At 41.6% G+C, this 24963-nt stretch overlaps 1 protein-coding gene across 2 annotated transcripts in view; it reads left to right on the top strand.

Moving 5' to 3' along the window:
• The window catches only part of matn2 (matrilin 2), a 34837-nt gene that overhangs the window by 1035 nt on the left and 8839 nt on the right, over positions 1 to 24963 (top strand). For both annotated transcript variants that reach the window (XM_012964455.2, NM_203907.1), the window contains 7 exon segments: positions 5848 to 5976; positions 15707 to 16276; positions 18002 to 18124; positions 18258 to 18380; positions 21423 to 21545; positions 22341 to 22463; positions 23573 to 23695. In XM_012964455.2, coding sequence (XP_012819909.2) covers positions 5850 to 5976; positions 15707 to 16276; positions 18002 to 18124; positions 18258 to 18380; positions 21423 to 21545; positions 22341 to 22463; positions 23573 to 23695 — 1312 coding nt within the window. In that variant the 5' untranslated portion in view covers positions 5848 to 5849.

Genomic DNA, 24963 nt, shown 5'->3' with positions numbered 1-24963 from the left:
CATTTGAAGCATAATATCTGCTAGTTATTCACCATGTAGCAAAATGAAGCAGATCTTACCTCAGTACAAAACATGTGTGTATGCATATGTATGGATAGTAATTATCAAGGTTTCCTCATATGTTGGAGGTTATTTGTTAAATGTCACATGGGGGCAACCATTACCATAAGACCCCCGGGGTGTGTACGTACAGTTTTGGAGGCGCTATCACCTTACCACATCAGCTACATTCCAGTTCCCAACATTACTGGGCAGTCATATGCTCTGGGAACTGGGGTTTGGGGTCACTTGGTGTATAGTCCTGACTATAGCAGCAAGTGGTACCTGTGCTTGGGAAGCACTACAGCATGTATATCCAGAAGCAAAACAAACTGGCAGATGTCTCATTAATCCACCACGGCCTTCTCTGTGGAACAGGATAGGTTTACCCCCCGTGTTGGGGAGTATCACACAGTCCCCTGTGCCCTGAAGCAAAGCACAAGTCTCTCACTCAGCTCCCCTGGCTCAAGATGAAGGGCTGGGCTGCTCTGGGAAAGTGCTGTCAGATCCAGAGCTGGACTCCTGGCTAGAAGCATGGAGCTGGGGGTGTGATGCAGAAGGAGGGGAGAAAGTTTGGCTCAAACCCACTGAGATCCGCTTGCAGGAAGAACTGTTTCCATTACTCCAAAGTGCAGAGAGCTTTGCTGTAGTGCAACTAATTGTGCCGGCGGAATTGTCTGGACACCGAGAGGGATCAGCCTGTTATTTCCTGAGATAACCTCAACAATCACACAACTGCTTGGATTCTATCACACTGATTCCTGGAAGGCTCTGGGTGAGACTGTCTTTACAGTGTACAAACCTTATCCAAGTCTATACTCCAGAATCTTACTGCTGCATCCTGTTCTCTTGTACATGTAATATAGCAGGGCAGCGGAGATCAACAGCCATTAAACTTTAATTCATCAAATAAATCATGTGAGTGAGGCAGCTAAAGATACATTCGGGAAAACATTTAATCCCATGCCTGTGGTTGTGCCCTAAAATATTCCAAAAATCAGCTATGGCTCCCTGACCATCCGTTTGGTGCAGAGCAGGAAAGTGGCTGCATTTCTCTTGACCAAGGGGGTATTTGACAAGGAAGGTTTCAGCAGGATTCGTGTCATTCTTTCTCTCATTGGTAGACGGCCTTTCCTACATTCCCATCTCACTTTACCTTTGGACATGGCCTCACTAGCCAGTGTGTCACAAGTCACATATCCATCATAAAAATGTCTGTAAATGAGCTTCCAGATGTGCAGTCTTTACCTTTTGGTTAGAAAGTGCAAGTTTTCCAAACCAACAGGAATATCACACTGAGCTGCCAGTAGTATGGTAACAACAGGACCATCTTATATTGATCTTATATATTCCAAGTAGGGAGAAATGTTGCCAAAGGCAGTAAATACTAATTCCACTTCCATAATAGTATTCAAATAACAATCATTGTAAGTTCCCAAAGGAGAACCTTTTACTGTTAGTCTCTAAAACAAATAAAAATAAAAGCACCCTCCTCCCCTACTATTGCCCTGTTTTACCACAAGAAATTTAGAAGTGATGTAGGAATCTGAAAGGCTCTGCTCCAGGGAGTCTCAAGGGCTAACTCTACCCATAATTGTTGGAGACTCATCACTAAGGTTTCCTTGCTTGGCTGTGGACGAAGTGGTGTGATCCACACAAGGTTTCTTCAACTGGGAAAGATATATTTATAAAATACATACTGGTTCATGGATATTTTGCTAAGATATATTTTATATAATAAAATTCTAATGTGTATAGTCCATCAAAGTTCCCTATTTCCTATGAAGAGTATTGGCTAGGTACCAGACCCAAAAGAGGCCTTGGCATGTCAAGTACACATAGACCCAAACAGCCCCCACCAGCCCAATAAATAGTGACTGCCTATGGCATATTACTGTAGCCCCTCTGGTATTTCCCAGAATCCACAGATTGCCAGTTCAGGCCTGATAGGTGCAACTTGAAACTCTTCTGATTTTGGAGGCTTCTGGTTCCTGGCATTCCTTGGATAGGCAGAACATCATGATCTGGGAGCCAAAGGTTGTCTGACTAAGGATGTTTAGCACTGGTCTTCAAGCAGGTATTGCTCTACAGCTTGCAACCTCTAGCACAGCGGAAGGACCGCGGGTACAGAATTTTGGCTTCTCCAGAAACCCCACCTTGACATTTCCAGTTACTGGGTGCAGACGATGGCAGAGCAGAGGTAGGAGCACAAAGGTTCATGGGCAAATTCTGCACCTCCCTACATTCCACTACATTCTTGGAGCTGATTCTGAGACCTTTGCAGAATATATATGAGGCTACCATCTGGCTGTGAGTCATTCGAGCAATGGTTCATTATTCACTGTAAATTGGCTTCTCGTGTGCATTTCTCTTCTCTTTCTGCCGAGTCTGTGAATGACAGCAGCAATTTACCCTGTGTCTGTACTTGATATGCAGTGAATGCGATTGAAATGCCTTACAGAAATGGAGGGTCCTCTCTACTTCCAGTCCCGCTGCCCCTTTAATGTGGATTTTTGTTGAACCGCGACAAAGCCGGGGGATGCGGAAGTGCAGCATGAATGCGTATGTACGCTGCGTCTTGGGGGAGGAGTCCTCAGTCGATCGCTGATGGAAAAAGTCTGGCCACCCCTGTTTTAGAGCTCGGGGTTAAAGGTCATTCTATTTGCTTGGGTCTGGGAATGTTTCTACAGAATAAGGAATGTCCCCTGTACAAGTACCCCTAATGCTAGGCTAGGGAAGTCACAAATAGTCTCAACAACACCAACTGCACAAATACCATTCTGGACACTGTGCTGACATAGTGGATTCCTCATTTTAAAAGAGAGATACCTCTTTAAAGGGGATGTTCACCTTTAGACAATAGTCTGAATCTGGAGAGTCCCTGTCAGAAAAACATTTTTGTAATTCATATTTATTATTTAAAATGTTTAGTTTTGAAGCTACAGACCAGGATCAGTGCTGCTAAAACTCTCTCTCCTCTGCTCTCTGCTCTTTTTATGGAAGGGATTGCCGACACCAAAATGCATTCTTCTCATGTGTCCCTCCCCTGCTGAATTTGCATTTCATTGATCCGATTAGCTGAACCTTGCCAGCCAATGGTATCAAATATATGCCAATGAAGCCGGGGAGGGAAGGCGTGCCCAGTAACCAGTTCAGTGTCAACTTTTTTTATTTGGCTGCTGCCAAGTCCTGGTCTGGGAAATCCCCTACTGAGAGAGCAGAGAGAGCAGGTCACTTAGAGTTTTAGCAGCGCTGATCCTGGTCTGTAGCTTCAATACTGAACATTTTAAATAATAAAGATGAATTACAAAAATGTTTTTTTTCTGACAGGGGCTGTTGAAATTCTATTCATATTCTATTGTTTGAAAAACATTCCCTTTAAAAAAAGAAGGAAAGTTTAAATACCTGGGGAGGGGGTTCCAAATGTTAGGCACTCCCAAGTAACCACTTACCCCATGCCCCAGGTCAGTGCTCCTATCAGCAGGAAACTGCACTTGCTTTTTGAGGCTACAGTCTTACTGTTATTGTTACTGTTTATAACTTTTTTACCTATTCATAGCAGTCTCTCATCCAAACTACTCCCTGGTTGCAGAGGTAACTTGGACCCTAGCAACCAAATAGCAACTAAAACAAACTAGAGATCTTAAACTGAAAATGAAATAACTAAAAATCTACTAATAATAAAAAATGAAGACCAATTGCAAATTATCTCAGAATTATACTCTCTACATCATAATAAAAGTTAACTTAAAGGTAAACAGCCACTTTAAAAAGGACAGATATGCTGCAGTCACGCTAAAATAAGGATGATGGTTGGATGCCATGGGAAGGAGAGATTTTATTTTGAAATACAGAACCCCCCCCCCGTAATATTAGAACTTTCACAATAAAAGAGCTATTGTTTTATACTCTATATTAAATATAGCTGTCTGATTAATAGTAAACCTGAATGGTTCTAGTCAGGCCCAGCGGGACCTTCTGGGTGAGGTTCAGTTTGAGTATTTATTCAACTGCACGAGTGACGTACACATTGTGGGCGAGAATCATATATCCCTAGAGGAGGATCATATGGTAAGAGAAGTATATAAGCCCCAGACACCTACTGCTTGTAATCACAGTTACAGTAGAACCCTGGTTCTATGACCTCCATTCTTTATACGTTTTTCCGAAACTGACACAGATTTTCCTAGTCTCACACAGGAAATTTGCATTCTCCCAGATATATTTTCCTAGAATTTACACTGCTTTGTAACAAGCTCTAGTATACATTTGAAGAAACAACTGTAAAATCACTAAAAATGTGGAATGAATGTATATTGGGAAGTCGCTTAGAATGACATATGTATCCCATGTGGAGGATCACTTTAAGCAGATGGAAATATGAGGGCATAGGTTGCTGTGTGTATGCCCATATGTATATCCATGAGTGGGCCCTACCCTACTGCTTGTCATATCAGGCTCCTCAGACACCAAGGAGGTATAAAATATGTCAGTGGGGTAATTATACTGTGATAAAACTGACCCTGGTCTGTGTGTGTTTGTGTTTGTGGTAGGGACTGTACAAATTCATATACTGTATATATAATGATAGTAAAAAGAAGTCCCCAGTATTAAAGAAAGGCAAAAGGAAGGGCAAACAGGGTCAACCCCATTGCCAAGGGCAGAAGCCTGTATGCAGGAGGCTGCCTGTACATCAGGCAGATGACAATGTACATAGACACAGGGTATTTAGATGCTGCCTTTCTGATGTTACAAGTATACACTTAGGGGAAATTACTCCCTTTTCTCCAGCAGGCTCATAGCCTTACATTCTCTCTATGAACATCTACAAGCTGTTATTTTCTAATGTGCAGGGATTGCCTGAAAGGGTTCAGCTGGCTGCCTTTGCTGCCACTCCTTGGGGTTGGTTTAAAGTCACTTGGAAAAATTTTCCGGCCAAGCGTCCCAGAAGGCCTTGTAAAGCAGAACTTGATTCAGGAGGCAAAATGTTTGATTTACAAAAGAGATTTTTAACATATAACTCTCCGGCTGCTACTGAACCTCAGCTTCCCAGTGTCCTCTCCGGGGTGTATAGTTCAGCCACAGCTAACGTGTCACAGGCGAAAAACTCCTGCTTTAAAGGGACACTAACATGAAAATACTGGTTAGTCAAGAGCAGGGATCCCCAACCTTTTATACCCGTGAGCCACATTCAAATGGAAAAAGTGTTGGGGAGCAACACAAACATGAAAAAGGTTCCTGGGGGTGCCAATAAGAGCTATAATTGGCTACGTAATAGCCCCTATAGAAGGGTCTGTTTGGCATTATACTGGGTTTTTATGGCACCTTGCCTCCTTACCAAAAATTCTAAAATAATGGTCTCTCCCATCAGGTTTGCAGGGGTTCCCCATATAAGCTGATCATTGGCTCTACCTGTGTATCTCCCTACGTACGGACAGATGTTCTAATGTCCGGGTGCTGAGGGTGTGTCTTACAATCAGTGGGTGATAAATACCTCTAATCTAATGACACTGACATGCTTTGGGGGTCGGCTAAATCCGTGTCCAGATAACTGGGAGGGGAATATCTGGCATCATGGAATAAGGAAAGTAAAATAGCTAATTAAGGACATAGGCTTGGTGCACCACATCCTGGCAACAACTATATGGCATCTTCCACCCCCAGGACTGCTTATACACATAGCAATATAGAAATACTGATATACATACATATGTACATACATTTGATCGTTATGCACTGTATTATTTTTATACTTTTTGTCTGTAGGAGGGAAATAATACCATGCATCACTTTCTGCTGTGTTTTCAGACATGAGCCTCATCCATTCGTGCTGCCTTGCCCTCTTGCTGTTCCTGGGTGTGGATGCGAGAGAGAAGCGTCAGTCAGCAGCTGTCACAGCCCGAAGAAATGAAGTTGATAGCCAAGCCGCCTTCCTTAGTAAGTGAATAAAACTACCCCAAACTGGTCGCTAGTGAGTGGAACGATCATAGTGCTCTGGAATCATCTTGAATAATGTACATTCTTGTTTAGAATGGTGTTTAATGTTATGTGGAGCTTACAATCTAAGGTCCAAATGCCATTCACACAAGGATCACTTTTATTATGAGTCAGGTTTTGCTTCTGTGTTTTTGGAAGGTAGAAAAAGGCAGAGTACCCCAGAGTAAACCTACACATACATAGCAGAGCATTCTTAGTCTTTGTAGTGCCCAATTGGAATTGATCTTGGGACCCTAGATGTGGTTTGCAATATCTAGAGCAGGGATCCCCAACCTTTCTTACTCGTGAGCCACAGTCAAATGTAAAAAGACTTGGAGAGCAACACAGTCACCATAAAAGTTCATGGAGGAGCCAAATAAGAGCTAAGATTGGCTATTAGGCAGCCTCTATGCACTCTATCAGCTTACAGGGGCTTTATTTGGTAGGAAATCTTGTTTTTATTCAACCAAAACTTGCCAACAAGTCAGGAATTCAAAAATAACTCCCTGGTTTGGGGGCACTGGGAGCAACATCTAAGGGGTTGGTGAGCAACATGTTGCCCCCGAGCCACTGGTTGGGGATCACTGATCTAGACAGTGAGCCGCTATGCTATAAGAACACAGTTAGCAACCTTGTGAGTTCAGTTCGGGGGTCCCCAAACTTTTATATGTATGAGACACATTCTAATGGAAAAAATGTGGGGATTAACACAATCATGAAAACATTTGTGGGGGTGCTAAATAAGAGCTGTTATTGGGTATTAGGTAGCCTCTATGTGAACTTGCAGCCTATAGAATACTATTTGGCAGAACACCTGTTTTTTATGCTTCCAAAACTTGCCTCCAAGCCAGGAATTCAAAAATAAGCACCTGGTGAGGGATTGGTGAGCAACATGTTGCCCCTGAGTCACTGGTTGGGGATCAGTGGTTCAAGTTTTTAAATTTCACACAAGAGCCAAACTGATATGGCAAGGATGGGTCTTTGAGGTAGTGTTATTCAAGGTATGTAAAAGATGCGATTTGCTTAGGGGTAAATATATAAATGCTTTTGGGTTTATCTTGTGTAGGCATAGGATGGAGTCAAAATGCAGGGTAATACATGCAGTATCCCCTTAATCTTAAAACAGACTCTACTAATTGAAAGCAATTCAATCCATGAAAGCAGGGAGCACGTATCCAGAAGATCTAGGGCACTTGTGCACAGTAACGTGGCATCTCCAGCTGCTAAATAGCAGACTGTGTCCATATTTCCTAGACTCCGGCTGTTTGATGTGTCCTGAAAAGGAGCTTTTAGATGCCAATAGCCACCAGCATACAGGTTTATACAATCATGGCCAAAAGTCTGGAATATGCATACACCATGGAGTAGGTAGAAGGCAGATGAGGAGACAGAAAGGCGTACCTATGAGGAAGCCTGACAACCTAATAAAATATTGCTGTTCCATAAAGGAAAACTTAAATACGGCTTGAAGTTAAACACTGATGTTGAATCTTGTGGCTAAAAGATGACAGTCCAATTCTTCATGGCAATTAGGTTTTTAGAAAGAGTGCGAGATCTTTAGTTATTAAGTCTGACTCATGCCTTGCCGACAGTTCAGTCCCACAAAGAGCTCTTTCTAGTAAAATCAGCCTTCTTCCAAAATAAACCCACTGACACTGAAAGGTCTTCTTGTTCTGCAGAAAGGTAAAGACGTGGCTTTTCTTGAAGCTCATTTCAGAGTCACTTTCTAAGGACATAACTAACCATTTTTGGGGTGATCTTCCTCAATCAGTTCATTTAGTGGTGGATTTACAGCAGTTCTTGATGCCTACACAAAAGCACTGCAGTTATCTCTGTAGAAAGAAAAGATCCTGGTGGCAGCACAGTTGCAAGTGTAACATTTCAACCCAAATGGGAATGTTTGGGGAGCACCAATGAGCTTTTAATGCAACTCCAAACTATTGCTGAATCTACATTGCCCAGACCACTACAGTATCTTCTCTTTAGGAGTGAGTTGATGGCAATAGTTATAGTGAAGGAATGGTATTAACAGAAAACTGTTGGATACAGACATTCTTTTTCTACTTTTAAGAGTTAGGTTCTTTCTAGAACATTTACAGAGGATAAAGTTTGCACAGATGTAAAAACTAGGGATACACCGAATCCAGGATTTGGTTCGTTATTCAGCCTTTTTTGGCAGGATTTGGATTCGGACGAATTCACGGGCCTGGCCGAACCAAATCCTAAAACCATTTGACTTTTTGTCACATAAACATGGAAGTTGAACATTTTTTGCTGCGCAATTCGCACGCAGCAACATTTAACCCTTCAAAAACCTAATTAGCTTATCACTATCCTTTACAAAGGATTCAGGGGTTCAGCCAAATCCAAAAATGGATTCAGTGCATCCCTAGTAAAAACCTAAAGATGCAGCTTAGAATCCTTAGAGATGGGCAAAGTAGAAGGTAGAAAGGTAGAAGCTCATTGGATGAAGATAGAGACAGAAATGTATGGTATACATGTTGTAAAGAGATGACATGTTATCAAGGGATGACACCAAGGGGTTATGTAATAAAAGGCAGTAAGTTTGCCAAGGTGCAGCAACCCATAGCAACAAATCAGCAGGTAAAATTTTCTGGTCACCTGTCTAAAAGCAAACATCTTATTGGTTGCTCTAGGTTGCTGCTACTGGGGAAACTTAGTGCCTTTTATTACATATAGGGGCAAGTCTGGTGGAAAGGAGCAGAGACATGTAGTAAATGCATGGTTGTAGCATTTGGAAGCCAACCTAAACAATTTTGCTTATCATCTCTTTCGTTTTAAGTACAGCGAGAAAATGATTCCCTGGGTTAAAAGGCACAGAACAGAGCTGTAGGAAAACTCTATTGCATGATGCCTATATTCAGCCGGGTTCAATAGAACCTTCCCCAAATGGTCTCCTTCTGCGTGAGGGACACAGTTGTTGGATCTAACGTTATTAAGCATTTTTGTAACAGGAAACATTTCATCCTAATGTTCATTAGATAGGGTTATTTTCAGTTGGTTTCTATCATCCCTGTCTAACAAGGTCATTTTCTGCTGGAATGTACAGCAAGAGTGGAAATGCGCTAGACACAGAGAGATAAGCAAATCATGTTATTATTCCAGAAGTAATAAAATGTACTGCACCCTCCCCATTTATATTTAATGTCAGCAATAATCTGGCTTTTCATTGCATTTATTCCATTTTTTTTTAACAATAGGATAACTTGGAAGACAATGCAAGGCATATTATTCTTTCTGAATTTCCCTTTTGCCTTCCTTTTGGGAAATGTCCTTCTTTTTCTTGGTCTCTCGGTACATTCAAACCCATACATAGAACACCCTGGGCCAGAGGGTATTGTAGAGGGATGAATCGAAGTTTGCCATTTCAGACAGTAAACTGTGCCACTGAAAATAAACCATGAACAGTTTTTAATGGTGATGACCCTGGTACCAAACCTTAAGAGTTAATGTAGCATGTCTGGGACACAAGGCAAATCATCCATTTTAGGAACAAGAAGAGTGTGGTTCTGCATGTGAGATATACATGCTCAGTTTGATATGATTTCATCCCTTATGCCTTGACATACATGTCACCTTGGTAGGGGTAGCTGTTTCAATAGACATTTTTGACAGATGACGGTTGGTCTGTGTACACTAAGCCCTCTTCCAATAGACCTTCCCCGTGTCCTCTTGGATCTGCTGATTCCAGGTGGCCAAATTGCCAATATTCAGCCAATCTTCCCACAGGATCTTTATTCAGATAAGGTCACCCTGTGTATGGCCACTGTAAGCAATGTGTATTGTACATCTGCTACATGGTGTTTTGACCTGATAGGAGCCATGTTCTTTTCCAGGTTCTTGTCTGTCCATCTTATGGTCTTTAGAAGTGACCTGGAAAAGATATTTGCTTCTCCCCTTCCTCATTTCCCAAACATGAACATTGGCAAAAATAAATCTCTTTAGTCCTGTTAGGGGTAACTATTCAATTTGAAATGAGCCACCTGATATCTCTGTGAATGATCTCTGTGAATGTGCCCCATGGAAGTGGGAAAGTGTTGTCTTGCCTTTATGCTTTCCTATAGGGCTGCTATTTATCTGTTTCCCTTTATCCCCCTTACTCCAAGGCCAATCCTCTTGTTATACTCGCCAAACAGTAGAATTCCTTGGGAATGGCCTGATGTGCAGGGACCTGGTTTCTGCTTATGTCATTAAAATAGGTACTCTCTCGCAATAGCAGCAATCTATTGCGGGGGGCGAGTAAATTGCACTCTGGGTGGTTGCCCTTATGCCTAGCCACCCTGAGTTTACATCCTTGGATTTGCTTGATCACCTATACTAGGATAATATGTAGCCCCCTAAAGCACCAGTAACACTAAAAAAAGGGGGTTAAAGTAAATAAAATAAAATGTACTTTTACCCTGTACTGATAAAATTGGTCTGTTTGCCTCATAAATATTCCAATCATTTATATAAACAAGCTGCTGTGTAGTAATGAAGGCAATTGAATTAGGGCTAAATGACAAAGGTTTCCAGTGAATAACAGAATAAGGATAAAGCTCTGTAGAACTCCGTTGTATTTTACAGAGCTTATCTGCTATCTGTTATGGAACCTGAGCCTTTTCTCCTTTGAATGGCTGCCCCAAAATCTATATGCCAATCCACACTCACCAGCACACCCTGGCCTTTCTACTCTGTTCCGCCTGGTGCACGGTATTTAGAGAGACTTCGGCACTCTCCACCATGTTCCAAATAGTGCAAAAATACCGGCACAGGATAAAACCTGCTGATTTTTAATAGTAGCAAACCATATAATGTTTTGGGGGCACGCATGTCTGACGAAGGGGCGTGCCCCCGAAACGTTATATGGTTTGCTACTATTAAAAATCAGCAGGTTTTATCCCGCTTAAACAAGTCCTGTGCTGGTATTTTTGCGCTATTTGGAACATGGTGGAGAGTGCTGAAGTCTCTCTAAATACCGTGCACCAGGCGGAACAGAGTAGAAAGGCCAGGGTGTGCTGGTGAGTGTGGATTGGCATATACTGTAGATTTGGGGGCAGCTATTCAAAGGAGAAAAGGCTCAGGTTACATAACAGATAGCAGATAAGCTCTGTAAAATACAACAGAGTTTTACAGAGCTTTATCCTTATTCTGTTATTCACTGGAAACCTTTGTCCTGTGCTGGTATGTTTGTGCTATTTGCCCCCAAACCTACACATCCGTTTTGTATATATAAACTATAGTAGTAGTTCTGAAGCAAACACACCAGTTGTACCAGTGCAGGGCAACAGTACATTATATAATAATTACTTTAAAACACTTTCATTTGTTTGGTGTTACTGTTCCTTTACACATATACAAAACTAAGAACCATTTAATAAGTAATCTATAATGAATGAGTGCCATAAGCAATATTATTTTTGCTGCCCCCTTGCTTTATTTGATCATTCACCTTCTTTAGTGCCCTTTAGTGTTGAGTTTTAGGTCATTAGAAATTGTGTTCTTATTACATTAAATACAATGTTGATATAAAAGCACCTCCTATAAATTGTTAGTAAATGATAATAAGCGCTGTGCTGGCTTCCTTGCAGGTAGCACCTACAGTGTTGGGCAGTTGATATATTTGCACATAATGGATTCCTGGCCATTCCAGTGATCCTAGAATAAGTCACATACCATTCTTATTGCTAACTGGAAACAATCTGGAAATGTGCTGGGCATTTTCTCAAAACACCAAAGGCTGTTCACAGCGCAGCACCTTGAAAAGTCATCTAGAACAGCCTACGTATCTGCTCAGTCGTTTATAAATGTGTGAAGCCAGGGGCCTGAAAATGTGTTCATGTACTCAGTAATCAAAGCAAAAATTCCCTAATAATCCGGCTAAAGACAAGGCACAAATAAACCTAGGACAAATCAGGCCACCCTGTGTCTTGCTCCAGCTGCTCTGCTGTGACTACGGTGATTTCTTGGAGGCAGTGCCATGGCTGTAAGGGAGCAGTTATTGTAAGGGGGCAGCACTGTCCTTACTGTAGATGCCAACATGCCTCCCTCTGCCCCCTATGCCAGTCCTGCTGAATGCAGAATTTTATGGGGAAAATTAGGTCCCGAGCTGCAGCCAGAGGGTAGGCATGATGGCTTGTAATGGTATTTTGCCTTTGCCCTAGCCACCACATTAGTTAATGGCCCCTATTATGCTGTAGGCTTCTTCACTTGCTGGGGCATAGCCTAGATTCCATACACTCTAACCAACAGGGACCATTTACCTCTCCTTCTCATTGTTTTATACGAATACCCAGCGGCCATTTAAATGTAACCAAAGATTTACAGAACTTGTAGAAATATTTGTTACAAGAGCAAAACATCTGGGAAAGAGCAGAGAGATGTTGTGCAAGGAGAGCAGCTCCAGTGCCAAAAGCCTAATGATTTTTAGTATGGACTTTGTTCAGTTACATACACATAACATAAATATACGCCATCACTCACCCGTTCCAACAACAGATTAATGGTTTCAAGTCTTATAGAGAAATTCCTCTTTTGCTGTATGTACAATTGGCAGGACAGGATGATGTGTTCATGTACTACATGGAATTTTATTCTTGTATTGTACTGGCTTAGGGAAACAGGGATGGGTGGGAGTGCATTTGAAAGGAGAAAGTGGTCTTATATCATCTCTGTGATAAGAGCACTGGAAACTGGATAGATTGACCATCCATTGGTCAGTATATGTGTACTATTCTGAACAGATTCCAATGGAAAATAGAGAAAAAAGATGTTCTGTTTGGTTGAAAACTGGGCAGATTTATCTACTGGCATGTACTGACAGTATGGGCCCTAATAGTGCTAATATTGGGGTTTTCTTTTGCAAAAATAAAACAAAGGACCAGGTACAACCTGTTGGAACTGTGTAGGCAAGGGATTGGGATAGCAGAGGGACTGGCAGAAAATGTAAAAGCTGGAGAGGCACCCCAACCAGTGGCTTAGGTATAACATGTTGCTCCCCAACCCCTTGGATGTTGCTCCCAGTGGCCTCAAAGCTTATTTTTGAATTCCTGGCTTGGAGGCAAGTTTTGGTTGCATAAAAACCTGGTGTACTGCCAAACAGAGCCTCCTGTAGGCTGCCAGTCAAGATAGGGGCTACCAAATAGCCAATAGCAACACGTATTTGGCAACTACAGATACATTTTTCATGCTTGTCTTTGACCCCAATTTTTTTTAGATTTTCTTACAGCCAAAAAGGATTGGGGATCCCACAAAGTGACTCTTTTCTGTAGTTCAACCCAAACTCTCTTTATAACTCTGTTCTGTAATGAAACTGGAGTCAATGTGGGTTTGGTCAATAGGAATCACATGAAATGTATTGTTAGCCGGCTGCACAGAGTTACAGGTTGCCGCGGCCATAAAGTTCATTTCATGGGCAGCTTTGCAAATACCTTTATTACTGTATGTGGAAAAGCTGAGTCCTAATTATACTCACTATAGAGAGGCAGTTTCCATGAAAAAGCAATTGCTCTGTGTGATTTTCCATTAGGGGAAAAGCAAAAGGAATTTCTGAACTGATGCACAACAGTAAAACCCATGCATTAGAGGCAGATTTACCAACATTCTGATTTTCATGGTTTTAGAGGTTTTTGAAACCACGTATAGACTCATTTCCACTAAAACCACGAATGTCTAGTCCTTTATTAAAATATCCAAACTGAAAAAGCACAAATGAATGAAAATGCAGAACGATAAAGAAATAAACACAAAAACCACACATTTTTTGTGGTTTTTACAATTTTCTACAAATCTCTGTGGACTTGACAAATGAAAAATAAAACCCAAACCTCTAAAACCAAATAAATAAATATTTTCCTAGGACACCTACATGACACTAACAGCTTTTAGATGATTTAATTTTACATTTGTGTTTTTTATGGTTTTGATGTATAATAAATGGAGAAAAAAAAAATTTTCATGCAAATATGACTTTTAGGGGCCCATTCATGAAAGCACGATTTTTTTTTCAGAAAAAAATCATATTTTTTCTAATATTTAGCACTTTTTGTAATGACCACGATAATATCATTAAAATTGCACAACTTTTTTGTAGTTTTCGTTAACTTCCACAAAAAAGTTGTATTTTTCGCAAAAACTATGACCATTTCGGAATTCATTCAAGCTTCGGTATCGTGACTATCTTTTGGCCAGGTTGGAGCTGCAGAGTGCCATTGAGCCCTATGGGAGACTTTCCTTGGGCCGGGTTGGAGCTGCAGAGTGCCATTGAGCCCTATGGGAGACTTTCCTTGGGCCGGGTTGGAGCTGCAGAGTGCCATTGAGCCCTATGGGAGACTTTCCTTGGGCTGGGTTGGAGCTGCAGAGTGCCATTGAGCCCTATGGGAGACTTTCCTTGGGCCGGGTTGGAGCTGCAGAGTGCCATTGAGCCATATGAGAGGCTTTCCTTGGGCCGGGTTGGAGCTGCAGAGTGCCATTGAGCCCTATGGGAGACTTTCCTTGGGCCGGGTTGGAGCTGCAGAGTGCCATTGAGCCCTATGGGAGGCTTTCCTTGGGCCGGGTTGGAGCTGCAGAGTGCCATTGAGCCCTATGGGAGACTTTCCTTGGGCCGGGTTGGAGCTGCAGAGTGCCATTGAGCCCTATGGGAGACTTTCCTTGGGCCGGGTTGGAGCTGCAGAGTGCCATTGAGCCCTATGGGAGACTTTCCTTGGGCCAGGTTGGAGCTGCAGAGTGCCATTGAGCCCTATGGGAGACTTTCCTTGGGCCAGGTTGGAGCTGCAGAGTGCTATTGAGCCCTATGGGAGGCTTTCCTTGGGCCAGGTTGGAGCTGCAGAGTGCTATTGAGCCCTATGGGAGGCTTTCCTTGGGCCAGGTTGGAGCTGCAGAGTGCCATTGAGCCCTATGGGAGACTTTCCTTGGGCCGGGTTGGAGCTGCAGAGTGCCATTGAGCCCTATGGGAGACTTTCCTTGGGCCGGGTTGGAGCTGCAGAGTGCCATTGAGCCCTATGGGAGACTTTCCTTGGGCCGGGTTGGAGCTGCAGAGTGCCATTGAGCCCTATGGGAGACTTTCCTTGGGCCAGGTTGGAGCTGCAGAGTGCTATTGAGCCCTATGGGAGGCTTTCCTTGGGCCAGGTTGGAGCTGCAGAGTGCTATTGAGCCCTATGGGAGGCTTTCCTTGGGCCAGGTTGGAGCTGCAGAGTGCCATTGAGCCCTATGGGAGACTTTCCTTGGGCCGGGTTGGAGCTGCAGAGTGCCATTGAGCCCTATGGGAGACTTTCCTTGGGCCGGGTTGGAGCTGCAGAGTGCCATTGAGCCCTATGGGAGACTTTCCTTGGGCCGGGTTGGAGCTGCAGAGTGCCATTGTGTCCTATGGAAGGCTTCCAAAATCATGCATTGAAGTTTCAAAGTCAGAATTATCGTGGTTACTTCAAATTTTTTCCAATTGTGCTTATAACAACCAAAAATGTGTGCTTTCGTAAATGGGACCCTTTAGTCTAAACAGAACCAGAATCGCGTGGATTTACAAATTACGAACATTAGTGAATGCCCCTCCTAATCTTCCTATAGCTGCTTTGGGCCCCCATTATGTGCAGGCTGCTTCTGGTTTCCCAGCATCCCTAGCCAGCTGAATAAGCTATCATGGTGTATTTTAAAGATGTGGATTGACTTTACCAATCATTTTGCTCACATTTACCAGGGAGTGCGTGCCATAACAAGCCGCTGGATCTTGTGTTCATCATTGATAGCTCTCGCAGCGTACGGCCCCCTGACTTTGAGAAGGTGAAGGAATTTCTTATCACCATGTTGAAGTTTCTAGACATTGGCCCAGATACCACGAGGGTCGGACTCCTGCAGTACGGCAGCACTGTGAAAAACGAGTTTTCTCTGAAGACGTACAAGAAAAAAATGGACATTGAAAGAGCAGTGAAAAGAATGATGCATTTGGCCACCGGCACCATGACTGGACTGGCTATCCAGTATGCCATGAACATTGCCTTCTCTGAATCTGAAGGGGCACGGCCCTTAAACCAACACGTGCCAAGAATCGCCATGATTGTAACAGATGGGCGGCCACAGGATCCAGTAGCGGAAATTGCAGCGAAGGCGAGGAACTCTGGCATTCTTATCTTTGCCGTTGGGGTTGGCCGAGTCGACATGAGCACTTTAAAAACCATTGGAAGTGAGCCCCACACCGAGCACGTGTTTTTGGTGGCAAATTTTAGCCAAATCGAAACACTGACAACAGTTTTCCAGAACAAACTATGTGGTAAGTGGAACTAAAAGTTGTGAGTTTCTCAGCGCTTTGAGCTTCTGGGGGTCCTGCATTGGTGGTGGGTAATGTTATCATTACTGTATGATCCGTGGGACTCTCATCGAAGTATTTTGGGCAAGTACAGTTTTCTTCTAACAGGTGCACCGGCCCAGGGTATCAGGTATCATAATCACTGCGAGGTACCTAACATTTATCTCCCACCAGCTATTTTATCTTTCCTGGTACCAGGGACCTGGTAACCTGCTGGGTCTCGTGGCAAAGCACCGCTGCCACTCCGGCAGTGTGAGAGGCTATAGTGGCCCTTTTACCATTCCTACACAGAACCAAAAGATATAAAGGAATGGTCACTTCAAGAAAATGAAAGTGTATCAAAGCAAATAAAATATAATTTACTGTTGCCCTGCACTGATAAATGTTTGCTTCTGAAACACTACTATAGTTTATAGCAACACAGGTGCTTTGTAGTCAAGGGGGCAGCCATTCCAATTGAAATAGCGCTAAATAGCAAAGGTTACAATACAGATAACGGATAAGCTCTGTAAGACACCATTGTATTGTACAGAGCTTATCTGTTATCTGCTATGTAACCTGTGCCTTTTCTCCTTTTTTCCAGCTTGAATAGCTCCCCCCATGGCTACCCCCATGGTTTCTGTAGCAAACACACAACTTTTACTAGTGCAGGGCAACAGTACATTATATTTTCATTAGCTTGCCATGCTTTTATTTTTTTGGTGTTACTGTTCCTTAGCATAATTTCTGCCCTAAAACAGTTATAAAATCTGTTATTCTTCTCTGGAATAAGTATAGTAAAATACCCAAATCTTTGGGAAAGGGGCTTATTGAAGATAATGATTTCATTTGTCATCATTTTTCCAGATACTGTACTTTTCCAGATACTTTACTTATTATACATTAATGGGGGGGCGGGTTTAGCAGCAATGGAAAGGCCTTAAGCTCCTGACTCATGGAGCCTGGGAGGTCTCACAAGTCTTTGCTGTGATGGAAACCACAGGAATAGTAGCAAAACCAAAAAAAAGCAATATATAAACAAATAATAAATGATAAAAAAAATGTACAGTCAGTAGTGACAGTAGGGAAGAATGAGTAGGTATGCGGGGTGGGTGCATGGATATATGAGCCATATATGATTTATAGTCTCACAGCTCTCAGAGCACATTTCCTAGGTCACAGACTGAAATAATAGGAGAGTGTTAGAATTCAGCTACTGCAAAATGGCAGAAGACTTATTATTTAATGTCGTTTTCCTTGGATCCGGCCATGGAAAGTAGCGCTGAACAGGCTGGTTGTGTAAAGAATATCTTCTGGCAGCAAATAATATGCTGGTTACACGCAAGATGCTGATGGATATCATTGGAACATATGGCTGGAGTTTGAAAAAGGGGCAGTGCAGGAAGGCTGGCAATCTGGTGCCCAACCTGTATCCCTTTAGCTGTTCCTGAACTACAGCTCTCAGCATCCCCAGCCTTTAGTAACTAGCAACCAAAAACAGGTTTATTCTGAGGCTCTATTGAGTTTTTAATCAAATGAGTATTTGAATAGAAAATGGAAAGACCTAAGTCGAGCAGATACCTCTCTAAAGGCTTGGCTTTGTCTTAGTACATCCTGCCATTAAGTATATTTATATATAAAGTGCTTGGAATAACAAACCATTAGAACTTAATTGCATTAATAATAAACTTATGATCTATTCTGTTGCAGCTCCACATCTCTGTAGCACAGCCAGACATGGTTGTGATCACTTTTGTATCAATACGCCAGGCTCCTACCTTTGTAAATGCAAGCAAGGCTACGTTCTGAATCCCGATGAGAAGACGTGCAGCAGTAAGTTCTGACCACTGCAGAAGCCAAAAGTGCCTTCTAATAACAAATACGTAACACAGAATCTGGGGTCTTTGCTAGAAATATTTACCTCTGGGGTTTATTTATTAATACTAAAAGAGTTTGTCTTCTATAGCCCAGGACCTGTGTGCCACCGAGAAACATGGCTGTGAGCAAATCTGTGTCAATACCCCAGGATCATATTTGTGCCAGTGCTATGAAGCCTATAAATTGGCTGCTGATGGAAAATCCTGTACTGGTAGGTCATTTTTGCCTTAGTAGCTTCTCTGAGCATTGTATTGAACTCATTTGTGCAGTATCCTCACACAGACACATTTTCCCTGCCCTTATCTGTCTTACAGCTTGGAGATACTTTGGGGGTCATTTATCAACACTGGGCATATTTGCCCATGGGCAGTAACCCATGGAAACCAATCCAAATGTTGCATTCATTGATCTACCTGCAGCTAGCTGAAAAAGCCATTTACTGATTGGTTGCTAAGGCTTACTGCCCATGGGCAAATTTGCCCAGTGTTGATACATGAGCCCCATTGTCACAATGGCCTTGCCCTGCCTATGGAATCAGGTGCAACTGTGACCTTTGATCAACAACCTTCTCTAGAAACACATTCACTTTAGGAATAACATATTGGGGCTCATTTATAAACACTGGGCAGATTTGCCTCTAGGCAACCAATCGAATGTTTGCTTTTGTTTATCATCCTGTCGCTGTCTGAAAACAAACATGGTTGCTATGGGTTACTGCCCATGTGAAAATTTGCCAAGTGTTTGCAAGATTCAAAATCAAATGTTAGACATATCCTAACAAGCTGCAAACATATTCTCCTTGTGTATCCCTGCTGGATGTGGCATTATTATTATTATACATAGCACAGGTCAGAACATTATCAGGAACCGACTCTGTATTGAGTTATTGCCCAACCAGCCCCAGTCATTTCACTATTCTCTCCTGGTTTTTTTTTTTTTTTGCGAGCTTCTACTAATTTCAGTAGATTTAACATTTTGCTTCATTTATATTTGCCTTTGTTGATTAAATATTTTCCCTGTTTGGTTCACAAGTGAATGGTTGCTTAGTCGACGCATTTTGGTTTTGTTGCTTAGTAACATGAAGGATGGAATTGCTCAGAATGTAACCATGTAAGCATTCAGGAATCTCTAGATTTCCCATAAATTAGGCTACTCATTCCAATGAAACACAGGTTCTACTATTAGTGACCTTTGCAAATGACACCTTTATCCCTTTATAGGGATGAGAACCAATCTCACTAATAGACCAAGGAAAAGAGTGATCAACCTGTGAAATGTAAATATCCCCCTGTCGCTGTTATCTCATCTTGGACGTATTCCTGCTCCACTAGGGATTATTTAATCAAGCTGACTACAAATTATATTTTTAGCTGGTTTTAACTCTGCATTGTGCAATCTTCACTGCTGCTTCTGGAATCTACTAATCTTTCCAATAATCCTCCTATGTTATATCTTGACACTTCCTTCTTTCAGTTTACCCTCTTTACTACTACTTGGACTAAGGCCATGGGCACATGGATTATTTGCTCAGCTTCTCTCAGTCTGCGTTTTTCTGCAGGCTCCTGCATTTTCAAATCCTGTACTTTTTAGGATTTTTGGATCCTGTACTTTTTTACAGTGCAAATACACAATACTGCAGAAGGGAGCTCTGTGTGCCCATGGCCTTCCACAGGAACCAGCTTTCATTGTCTTGTGGTAGAGTTATCAAGACTAATCTCTGATTGGTTGCTATTTACAACTGAACTGTTACAATTTTGCACTTCCATCTTTCTCTTGTGGCACATTCTTGCCTATTCTGTCTTTCCTTTGCCCTTTACAGCTTTTTGTTTTTGTGTTTAATATTCTCATCTCCCAGTCCATTCTGCCTTTCATCCTTCCATATTTCATTTTTTGTTTTCCGTTTTATTCCCAATTTCTTGTTTTGCTTTTTTTCTTGCTTTGTTCTTTTTATTTGATTTGGCCTACCATCCCTAACATATCTGCCAGTGTCTAGCCTTAGTGCATAGCTAAAAGAAATCCTTCTCTTAAGAACATATAAAGCTATGATTTCATTTTTGTAATTTCTACCAAGCATTTTGCCCAATCATGTAGCAACCATAATCTCTTTAAAAGAAAACACTGCGTACAGTTTGGCCTGGTAGCCAGCAATACAGAGGAAGGCCATTTCTTACCAGGATTTTTCTATGTCACCCAAGCGTTGTTAAAGCTAAGGTATTTAGGAGAGTAGTTTTATTTATTCTAATAAACAGAAGGTCCTATTGGGTTTTCTAGTTTCTTTCCAACAAACCTCCTGAGGAGTATGGCTCTAGTCTGGAAATTAAATAATTGAAGTCCAAGTCAAAAATAATTGACTTATTTCATTTGGCTTTACAAGCAAAATATCTGTGAACTCATGTCTCGGAAAGTAAACAGCAGTCTATGAGGGGTTTCAACAAACCCCAACTGGGTGTTCCAAGATGGAATAAGACCACAAATGTAGTTTTTATTAAGTACATAAAGTATTTCTGGATTCTTCTTCTGGGAGAGGCAAGAGAAGGAAGCCTGACACATTTATTTCACTTTCTTCCAATATGTTGGGTGCCTAATTAAAGTAGGATGAGAAAAGCTAGTGCTTTTTACTCCATTTTTGATGACTGAAAAATCTTAGCAATTTATTGCATCGGAATCATAAACAATTCCATTAAAGAATGAACCTTGAACGCTGAACAATCCTTACAGCATTCTGTGGTTGACAGAAACTGCCTGACCCTAACAGAGATCTAATTTCTGTCATTTTTGGTTCCTTTGGTTCATCCAACACAATCATTAATGTTATATGGTTCCCCTTGGCAACTAAGCCATGAAATCTAATCCATCATTGTTATGGATGACTGAAACTGACAGGCAGTCTGTACAGAAATAAGGCAAATAACAGGGAAAAAAATGAAATGGTGCGGGGTGTAAGCAGAGTTAGCAGGGATAGAAAGGCCTTGATTAATGATAAACATAGGTGTAGCACCTCTTTTTACATTAACCTCTGTATCCCGTTAGCTTCCATAATTGTTTAGGTGAGCTAGAGGAAAAGAAATTGGTTGTTGTATGAAAACTCACCCATTAACTCAACAAATCCAAAGGTATTAGAAATGTATGTATTTTACATGACAGGACCAACAATTCAGATAGGATTTAGCAGGACAGCGTGTCGAGCAGTGCACTATAGCACACTTTGTGTATCAGGTTCTGTAGATGAATCCAATGTGACTTCCCTCTGCAGTTACAGACTATTGTGCCGTGGGTAATCATGGCTGCCAACACCAATGCATTAATGTTAATGACACCTACGTCTGCCAGTGCCACCCGGGGTTTATTCTCAACCAAGATAAGAAAACCTGCAGGAGTAAGTACATTCATTTCTTCTTTATTCATAATTTATTGATTTATTTTAAAAGCATCCGTGTCTGAAATTTACAATATATTCCATTTTTAATTAGACGATATATAAAGTATAATGTGATATTTTCACAAGATAGCATGCTTTACCTTTACCGTAACTGAAAACATTTATAAATATATAAATATATTACTAAAAATGCATGATATTGTAAGGGAAATATGCCCTATATATATATATATATCTATAGGCAATGTTCTGATGTCTGGATGCATCTAGTAGGGCCAGCAATTGAAGAATGCAGAGATTGCCCTTAAAGGAGAAGGAAAGTAATTTTGGCATTTTACTGCCAATAGATTTGCCACATTATATACCTGAGTAAACAGCTTTAGACGCTTTCTCCGTTTGCTTAAGATAGCAGCTGCCATTTTAAGTAGCTTCCTGTCTGCAGTCTCTACACATTATAGCTGAGATCACACATGCCTAAGGGAGGGAGTTATTAGCATTCTGATGGGAGGGGGGGCAGGAGAGGAGAGAGCTGCACAGACTCTGGCCATGGGAATTAAGGATGTTTCTGAGAGAGGAAGTCAGACACTGGAACATCATGTTTACAAAACAAGAGACAAGAAATCCTGTGTTTCTTTTGAAAGAGGACTCAGTGCAGCGTTTCTGTGAGTGCCTATGGCTGCATTTACATAGACCTTTCTGATAAAGCTTACTTAGTTTATACCCTTCCTTCTCCTTAATAAATCTGACACAGTTCACCACAAGCTCTATAGTTGTTGGCTTATTTATCTACAGGACCAGACTACTGCGCTATGTCCAACCATGGCTGTCAGCACGAGTGCGTGAATAATGATAACTCCTTTGTCTGTAAATGCCGCAATGGATTTTCTCTTAACCCCGACAAGAAAACTTGCCGAAGTAAGTCTCTTTATGACTGATCGTATGGAAGTTAATTCCGCCATTTCAGCTGCGGTGTTCCCTACCAACATGCATGGCCAGGCCTGTGAGTCTTTACATGAAATGCACCATCTGGAATACATTTTGACCTACTTTGAAACCTGGTGATTTCTGGTCATCAGTACATTGGTCCCTCTTGGCACTACTCTGGTTTTTACACTGGTTTCTAATGCCCATTAGTTATGTAGCACCCCTATTTGATGCCAGTCTCTCTTAGTTTTTGCTATTCTCACTTTTATTCATTTGCCAAAATGAATATACCGTATATACTCGAGTATAAGCCGAGTTTTTCAGCACCAAAAATGTGCTGAAAAAGTAACCCTCGGCTTATACTCGAGTATATGGACTTAAAGATTTAACTCTCTGGCATTCCTTTGGTGCAAAGGAATCGGATCGGCTTATACTTGAGTATATACGGTCATTATATTAATTTTCAACCCTCAGTTCAGTTCTGTGATCCTTTTGCCATATAAATGGTCAAGTTCACACTACTATTATGAGGTGTAGGGAAAATATAGTCGCTGTAGGGTGATTATTTATTTATTTATTGACTCTTGTCGTCTTTCACTTGGCTTTTTGGTGAGTAGTGATAAATGTAGGAGGCATCTAGTATTGTGGCAGCAGACGTACCACAGCTGAAGCATAAGACATGCTTAGATACATTGGCCATAGGTTGTCAACTGATGTGTTCCCCATAAGTTCATACAGATACAACATGCCTTACAAGGGGGCCTATTAGAATAAAAGGCCTCAAACAGGAAGGTAGACATGGTTTCATGGGCATGGGTCTTCTACAACTACAGATCTGTACATCAACCAGATGCTATTGGAATGATGTGTAGAGCCAGTTTTTTTAAAATGGTTTAAACAGACATAGGGGCATATACAGTATAAAGCATAAGTGGCAAGAATGTGTTCCTGTAGTATTTTCCTTCTTTGTAAATCCCCATTGGCAGTTTTATACTATTTATATCATTAGTATAAATGATGTATGATTATATTAAGCTGCTGAAGTCTGCTTCATCCCATTGTAACCCTGGGCACCCATCTGCTCATTTTCCTTCCATCAGAAATCAACCACTGTGCTTTGGGCAGGAACGGATGCCAGCACGAATGCGTGAACACTGACAACTCCTTCTTATGTAGATGCCACAAAGGTTACGCATTGAACCAGGACGGAAAAACCTGCAGAAGTGAGTTGCATCAGAGATGAATAATCCTTCATTCCTTGTACGTTGACCCCTTTCTGGCTTTGACCGCCATTTTGGTGAAATGATGTTAAAATAAAAGCATAGCAGATAATGCATTTATAGAACTGACATACTCAGTGATGTTTTGGACACCAAGAAATGGGAGGAACATATAAAAGCTGATTTAAGGTTCATTTTAAGTTGGTTAAAGAGGCAAAGAGAGGGGCAAAGGGATTGGGCTACCCCAATATCTATTTAAATGTCTACTAGGCCTTGCTCGGGCTAGTTGCCTCATTGCCTACTGTAATATTTTGTCAGGCACCATTAACCTCAATGAGGTTTTGGTTGAAGCATTGAATGTTATCCATCAGATATATGCAAACATGACTATAAAAATGGCGGAATGGCAGAATTCTATGGTTCAAAGGATATACATTTAGATACTAGGTATTTACCCCCACTAAATCTTAAATAGGTCTTCATACTATAGGCCCTGATTTTGGGCCCTTGGTGGGAAACAAGTCAGATATTCCTACCTGTGCTGTTCCCATAGATACAGATTTAGGTTGTATAAAAAGCCTTGTGATACATGAGTTTCTCCTGCCTCCCTTGCCAGTAGCAGTAAATAAATATAAAATGGCCTTTGATGTATCCAGTTTGATTCCATTATCTGTATATTTCTGGTAGGATATTTGTTAAACACTTTCTGCTCTAGGGTCCTAGACAAGTAGGATGATGAATGGGAATGTTGTGTAATGCTATTTTGGCTATATAGGGACCAAAACCCAGTTGCTTTTTGGGATCTAAGGAATGAGCGCGCTATATAACCCTTGGACTCCTTGCTGGCTGGCTAGCATAAGGATGGCAAAGAGGACCAGTCTTGCTTTAAACAATTATGCCACCACCCAGGTGTATAGGGCTCTAGATGGACAAGATGGCAGAGAAAGCATTGCCTTCAGATTCTGTTTTTAATCCACTCAATGTACCTGCTATGGATTAACCTGTGCACTTTGAGCTGTAGGAAATTACCTAGACCAGTGCTGAGCCTGTACAGGATCATCTCCCAAAATTGATAATTGGAAAGCGTTACTTGTTATTCAGCTGGTATGGTACAGAGGAAACTCATCAGCCTAAGTACTGCCTTTCACTGGATTGATCCGTATAGGGACAAACACGGATCTCAAGAGGTGCGGTATTTCATTGTAAAGAATGATCTAATTCATGAATTATTTAAGTACCGCTTGGACGATATTTCAGAGTGGCCTGATCTC

Source organism: Xenopus tropicalis, chromosome 6, assembly GCF_000004195.4.
Source record: "Xenopus tropicalis strain Nigerian chromosome 6, UCB_Xtro_10.0, whole genome shotgun sequence".
Classification (NCBI taxonomy): Eukaryota; Metazoa; Chordata; class Amphibia; order Anura; family Pipidae; genus Xenopus; species Xenopus tropicalis.
This window is presented reverse-complemented; position numbering and strand designations above follow the sequence as displayed.